Source organism: Xenopus laevis, chromosome 2L (genome assembly GCF_017654675.1).
Source record: "Xenopus laevis strain J_2021 chromosome 2L, Xenopus_laevis_v10.1, whole genome shotgun sequence".
Lineage (NCBI taxonomy): Eukaryota > Metazoa > Chordata > Amphibia > Anura > Pipidae > Xenopus > Xenopus laevis.
The window spans coordinates 141,867,451-141,874,884 of NC_054373.1; the positions used below are offsets into that span (position 1 = coordinate 141,867,451).

At 39.7% G+C, this 7,434-nt stretch overlaps 1 protein-coding gene across 3 annotated transcripts in view; it reads left to right on the plus strand.

The window, feature by feature from the left end:
* The window catches only part of nr4a1.L (nuclear receptor subfamily 4 group A member 1 L homeolog), a 32,201-nt gene extending 25,156 nt beyond the window's left edge, over positions 1 to 7,045 (plus strand). For all 3 annotated transcript variants that reach the window (NM_001085665.1, XM_018244736.2, XM_018244735.2), the window contains 6 exon segments: positions 673 to 1,487; positions 3,401 to 3,530; positions 3,978 to 4,129; positions 4,529 to 4,731; positions 5,380 to 5,558; positions 6,147 to 7,045. In NM_001085665.1, coding sequence (NP_001079134.1) covers positions 675 to 1,487; positions 3,401 to 3,530; positions 3,978 to 4,129; positions 4,529 to 4,731; positions 5,380 to 5,558; positions 6,147 to 6,403 — 1,734 coding nt within the window. In that variant the 5' untranslated portion in view covers positions 673 to 674 and the 3' untranslated portion in view covers positions 6,404 to 7,045.
* The last annotated feature ends 389 nt before the right edge of the window (positions 7,046 to 7,434 follow it).

Here is a 7,434-nt window from a genome sequence, read left to right on the forward strand (position 1 = left end):
ATACATTGACCAGTTTGTGTATCTGATTTATAATCCACATTTTTAAAATATTATTCAAAGGCAGCAGTTGATGGAAGCAGCAGTGTAACTAGGAGTTATTGGGCCCATAACAAAACTTTGGGAATAAGACGTTTCTCATAAAGATATATTCTATTCTCCTCCCTTTATATAAGTGACACATGAAAGATCTCCATTTGCAAAAAGTGCTCATAATTGTGATTTTATTTGTTTATTATTTTACTAATTAATTTATTGTATAGAGAAAAGTGCTTTTACCTTTAACTTCCCAACGCAGACTCTGTAAATGGCCATATGAAAGTGCAATTTTCATTAAAAAAGCATCTTATACAACAAGCCACACATTGTCTTGTCACACTATTCTGCCTTCGTTTGCAACTTGATCCATATTTTAAGCAAATTGCTTTATGTGCGAGACCAGTGTACAACATCTCTCTAGTCTGAAATACACAGTGCCATTTTCACATAAATAAACAACTCTGCTTTTTTTATATATTAGTAACTGTTGGGATTGTCATGGTAGAGTTTTTAAAAAGTCAAATATTGTTGGGATTGTATGCAGTAAATCAGTGATTACAATTGTTCGATTTCTACCTACTTGTGTTATATTTCTCCTGACCGAAAAAGTGACTTTGTGCCCTGGTTCTGTTTCAGAAATGCCCTGTATTCAAGCTCAGCATGGAAGTCTGTCTCAATGTGCAGGTCCCTGTGACAACTATGTACCAGACATCTTAAATTCTGAGTTTGGCAAATTCACCATGGACCTTGTTAACAGTGAAATTGCAGCTTCCACCTCCTTGCCCAGTTTTAGCACTTTCATGGACGGATACACTGGAGAATTTGACGCGTTTCTTTACCAGATCCCTTCTTCAAATCAGCAGTCCTCCCTGAAAGTGGAGGAGTTCCAGGTTTTTGGCTGCTACCCAGGTTCCTTCACAAACCAACTGGACGAAACCATGTCGTCCAGTGGATCAGACTATTATGGCAGTCCCTGCTCTATTCCATCTCCTTCGACACCAGGGTTCCAGAACCCTCAGCTGCCCACTTGGGAGTGTTCATATGGTGCATACTCACCAACCCAGAACTATGACAACATGCGGCATTGGACCGAGCAACAGAAAAACAGTATTTCACAACAGACTTTTTTTTCCTTTGGCACTCCAGCTCACAGCCCAAACATGGCTGCCAATCCCCTGAAGATAGCTCCTGCAACACACAGACTTGATCAGCAACTTGTGGATACTGATGTTTTTGCTCTGGCACAGAACTCTTCAGGAGGATTTCCTGCTGTTCCTCTTGGTCAGGCACCTGGGGTACTTGACAGCTCCGTTTTACTGGACAGTCCTTTATCCCCTTCAAAAACACGGAGTCCCAGTTCTAATGAGGGACGGTGTGCTGTATGTGGGGATAATGCTTCCTGCCAACATTACGGAGTACGGACCTGTGAAGGATGTAAAGGATTTTTTAAGGTAAGCTCCAAATTAGCGTTCAGTTTGTAACTGTTCACTCGGCTTCATGATTTATATCAAGCTATGCTTGCCTCACCTGTTGGTCTCCCAGGCTGCTGGTTGGCTCCAGACTTGGCAAGTAGATCTGGCACCTAAATTTGACTGTGAGCCACCCAGTCTTTGCGCTTTAGCTGATTTGCGTTCTTTGGGATGAGGAAAAGGGGCTCGTCCCAAAACCATTCGTGTTAAACAGGAGCAGCTGTCCTTTCCCGTTTACAGTTTCTTGGCCCAGTCATACAATAGTTGATCATCTCTGCTGCCTTTTCTAACGTCAACTGAAAGGATCGAGCAGGGGCAAACTGGGGATAAGAGAAGGAACCCAACACCAATTAAACAGCGGCTAGGGGACCAAAAGTTTCCATTAGGCAGCAGGTGCTGGAACGGTGTGAAATAAGCTGCAACCTTAACCCCTTCCATAGTGGAAAAAGTAAGAATCGCATTACCTAGCAAAACGCACGCTTTGATGTGCCATGATACTTCGTGAAGCTACTTCACATATTGACATGTTCAGGGCCAGGTTGTTAAATATTTTGCCAGCTCACATTAATGTGCTGAAATTTTTCAGGCTTTTATCCAAAATTATGCAGCCATTGTAGTTTGGTACACTGCTTTCAAAACATTAGTTGTCCCTTGACAGAAACTAAGATCCAAAATGTAAATGATGTTCCTTTTTAAATCGCTTCCTTCAGTTACCCGCTAGGTCCCCCCCCATATTGTTCTACAGTAGTAATTCAAAATGTGGTTCAGACTGTTCAAGACATATGGAGATCTTTAGCTGTAGGCAGTTGCAGATTGTAAGGGGTAAAGTAATGTATTCAACTGATCAATCAAGATGTAATGTACTTAATCTCACTGTTGAGTGTAAATGATATAGGGTGTAAACTAAGTAATCTAAGACACACACATTATTTGTGACTTCTAATGTAAAGAATAGAAATCTGTATCAATAGGAATAAGTTGAAATAATTAGGAGAGATTCATCCTACTTCTCTCTCCATTTGACTGAGCAATAAGGGCACCCTCCTCAGATGCCATGTCGTGGTCTGGGCTGCACACCTGAGAATCTGTTAAGTTACTAAGTCCCAGAAATAGGTCCAGACTGAGACACCGGGACAAGGCAGCTGGGCATGTTGTCAAGCTCTAACTCAGCAGTAAATCAAATTCGGTAGAACAAGCTTGTTACAAAACATAGACACAAACAGAAAACATTAGTGTTTTAGCAGTGGCCATATTGCATAGAACTTTGCTCCTGTAAAAGAAAGAAAATCTAAATTGGAAATGAAAAGTGGTCGATCCTAGGAAGCTAAGCTTGAGTGTCGTTGGTATAGTTTCCATGTTGGCATCACTGCTGTAACTTAATGTACATAAAATGTAAGATGCCTGTATTATGTGCAGTGATCTACTGTAAATTACCCATTAAACATTTGGAGACACTCCCCATAAACTTTTAAAATATTATATTCGTATCTGTCAAAACACAAAGTACTTTCACTCACGTTAATAGTTATTTTGACTTTGTCAGAGATATAAGGATCCTGGATACATGCAGTGTTATCCTACTTTTAAGACTCAGAGTTGGCTGGCACAACTTTCATTTGCACAAATCAATGGGTGAGATCATCCCCTATATGATTTGTTTTTCCATATCTTGGGCCACGTCTGTTGTGTTGTAGGCAAATCAGGTGCCTTAGAAGAAAAGCCCTGCTAATTCAGATAGGTGAAACACTTTCTTTCTCCGAGAGCCAAATGTCAACTTGATATTAGGAACAGTCCAACACAAGAGAAATGTTACAAAAATAAATGGGAACAGTAGGGTCTTTGTCCTGGCCTGGCATCTTGCTTCTCCTGACAATTGTTCCCTTTTCTCCTCATAGAGAACTGTACAAAAAAATGCCAAGTACATCTGCTTGGCTAACAAGGACTGTCCCGTGGACAAAAGACGACGGAATCGCTGCCAGTTTTGCCGGTTCCAGAAATGCTTAGTCGTCGGAATGGTAAAAGAAGGTATGTATGATTATTCCCTGCAAAAAGACACTTTTATCTATGTCTCCAGACTGATATTAATGATTATACTAAAAAAGGTTTAAAAAAAAAAAGTATGTCCACTGTTTTGCACCTGATCCTAGCTATCTGCTTTTCAAAATGGCTGCTCTGCCCATCCTTTAAGAGGAAGACTGGTGTCCATTTTAATTTACCTAGCACCATGTGTTGTGTGAATGCCCATACAACGCTTAATAGCTTTGAAACCGCTTACTGTAGATTTGGAGTAGATCGACTTATTAAGCAAATACTAACAATGTGCCAATTAACCTGGAGCACTGGAGAAATCACAGTCATTTACAAACCACATATTAGCTGAGTTTTGTCAACATTTGAAGAACATGCTGTTCATGTTGCATTTTTATTCTGATTCATTTTCCAATGCATTTATTGGCCATTTTCTCACTTCAGTTGTACGAACTGACAGTTTGAAAGGCAGGAGAGGTCGGCTCCCATCAAAACCAAAACAAATTGCAGAGTCCTCACCAGTTAGCCTGATCAATTCACTGGTGCGAGCGCACATTGACTCAATCCCGAGCTCCTCTAAGCTGGACTATTCCAAGGTAAGTGTACATTATTAATTATTAAAGTTTAGAAAAGCCTTGAATGAAGCACACGGGTTTGACACCTGGCCAACTCAAAAGATGGCTCTTAAAGGCCAGGGGTAGTGGTTGTTCATCAACAGATGAGGAGTTTGCGCCTGAAGAAATCTTCCTAACATATGTAACCCTCTAAAGACACTATGATGAAATATTATACCTCTATTAGTACTTTCCCCAGCTTCAAATATTCATATGTATTCATCCGTAAAAAGGACTGTTGATAGCAGGAATTAAGGATATTCACCTTGATATTTGAGCAGTTCCTTGGTGTCATTTGCATTTACACCACACTTATTTATTAGCTTCGTATATAAAACGTAATTATTGCTGAAGATTAACTCTGGTATCTATCTCTGTTAGTTCCAGGAAACCGTGCCACTCCAGTTAGAGAAAGAAAGCTCTGTTGATGTGCAGCAGTTCTACGACCTTCTCTCTGGCTCGCTGGAAGTCATTCGCAAGTGGGCTGAGAAAATTCAGGGATTTGTGGATCTCCCCAAAGAAGATCAAGACCTACTGCTTGAATCTGCCTTTCTAGAGCTTTTCATTCTGCGCCTGGCTTACAGGTAAACCAGCTGTCACTTGCAGGCAGGCGTTACGTGCTTCTCCCTGCTAATCCTTGTACTGAACATTAGACAGGACATGCAGTTATAAACGAGAAGAGCTCAACTACCTGCCCGCCAGGGAAATCAGATTCTCCCAAGTGGAGTCCGGCCAAAGCAAACGTTAGACCAAATTAAGGCCTGTGTTTGGCACTGGATGGAGCTGTTAATCCAAACTGATTTTAGATTTAAAGAAACCACAGCTCAGTTATAGGTTAGGAGTAGCTGTATCTAAACAAGTCTTTTTTTTCACATACTTGTGTGCAATACACCAGACCATGGCAATTACTATTTCTTAACTTGCTGTAATGATAGGAATAAAAACAGTATCTGTACCTAATCAGCAATTTGGTTAATGCTAAAAATAATTGGCTCTAGAACAGGCAACTTAGAACCAGCTGGTAGAAAGTTCACAAGGCCGTTGGCTTGAACCATTCAGAGCTTTGCAATGTTTCCAAATAGCTACAATCAGAACAGCACGATAATTGGTAATACATGTCTAGCAAAAAGCCTCCTTATAAAACTATGTTTTTACATCCATCTTTATTTATTACTTTGTTCCATTCACATTGATACATACTGTAACCGTGACATTTTTCTCTCTTCAAACAGGTCAAGACCAGAGGAAGGGAAGCTGATCTTCTGCAATGGTGTGGTGCTTCATCGTACACAATGTGTCCGAGGCTTTGGGGAATGGATAGATTCAATTATTGAGTTTTCACACAGCCTCCAGCGCATGAACATTGATGTCCCATCCTTCTCCTGCCTCTCTGCTCTTGTCATTGTCACAGGTGAGTGCAGAAGAAAGAGACTGGATGAGTGTTTCCTTTCTAAATATACATCCATTACCTGTTGTTTGGCCTAGAGCAAAAAAATTATTTTTTGTTTTTTTTTAGATTTTTTTGATTTATTGACCAAAGTTTTTTCAGACCTATCTTAGCTCAGATTTGTACGGTGTAACTAGACATTTTCAGGCTGGTCCACTTACCCACTCTATTGAAACCACTGGCCTTAAGGCTGTATCTTTAAAGGAACAGTTCAGTGTTAAAATAAAAGGCTGTGCAAAATAAAAAATGTTTTTAATATAGTTAGCCAAAAATGTAGACTGGAGTTTTATAGAGACTCCAGGATCACCAATTATTACCTATGTGTATTATTTGTTTCTTTTTGATCAACAAACTAGTCCCAACTTAATGTTCCCATTGGAAGAAATCTCTATTCAAACTGATCAGCAGAAAAGGGCCAAAGACACAGTAGAAATATTTAATGGTAGAAATTGCAGAACAATAACGACTTGCAAAGAATCTGATAAATAGAAAAGGGAATGAACTTTCCACAGCTGAGAAAGCTAAGAGATTTTCTTTTTTTCTCTTCAATAGATCGACATGGGTTGAAGGAACCTAAGAAAGTTGAGGAACTTCAAAGCCAGATTATCAACTGCCTTAAAGAGCATATCCCCTCCTCCATGAATGAACAGAACAGACCCAACTGCCTGTCCAAGCTTCTGGGGAAACTTCCAGAGCTCCGCACCCTCTGTACGCAGGGTCTTCAGCGTATCTTTTACTTAAAACTAGAAGATCTGGTGCCTCCCCCTCCTATTGTGGATAAGATCTTTATGGATACTTTGCCTTTTTGAAGCTGCTCTGCTTTTGCCTTTGGGCCCAGAGATGCTCTAAGTGAAAAGAGGAAACTCTTGGAACATTCAAAATAGTTTGACATTCGGTGCCTTGGTCAGCAGATTTGCAGTGCAGTGTAATCTACTGGATCTTACTAGGAGTCTTTATTTTTAATACTACAGAGAACCCAGATGTGCCTTTGGTTAAAAGTGACTTTTTTTAAATTTCTTTCCTCCTTCTACTGTCTCATGTTCAAATATGTTTTTTTATTTTTATTGAAACACTTGCAGAGATCATCTGGTTCTGAAATTGCCTACCCCTCACTGCTTCTGTTGAACGGGTCTGTCCTGCTGCAAAAACTCACCCTTTTTACATGCAACTGTTGTCAAATAGGTCAGAAAGGATGGACCCACCACAATCGCAGCCAGTTTGTAAAGTCTTGTATATAGAACTAAGAGAAACTGTAAATACTGTAGTTCTGTGAAATACAAAGCTGCCCTCTTCAGCGGTGACTATGGTTCCCACAGCCATTGAGCTGTGTGTAAATATGTGTAATTTTTTGAAAAGAAACATTTATATTTGTGTATCTTACTGGATTTACAGTATGTGTTTTTTCCGATTAATATATATATTTAATATATTGAATAAAAAATTTGCTGTAATAATACGTAGCTTCATCTTTTGCCCCAGTGCAACTCTTATTCTTGCGACTTGGGTGGTTTCCTGCATATTAGTCATTTCAATCCATGCTTTTATAATCTCAGCATGTTGGTTTACATTAGGCAAAGTAAAACACTTTTTTATATTTATGTTTTATGGCTAAATGAAGCCATAATTATGAGTTATTTTTAAAATAATTTAGGGCATAGGGCTGCTATGCTGTTATCCATGTATTACAGGAGTTCTGCCTGTAGGTTGAGGCAGCTATGGCTGCTGTTTTTTAATGTTTTTCAGAATGCTGATCATAACTAGGGTGCAACTGTTGTTGCACTACAACTCTCCAGGGAGAGTGCTGTGGGCTGCATATAAAAAATGCAACCACTCTATTTAG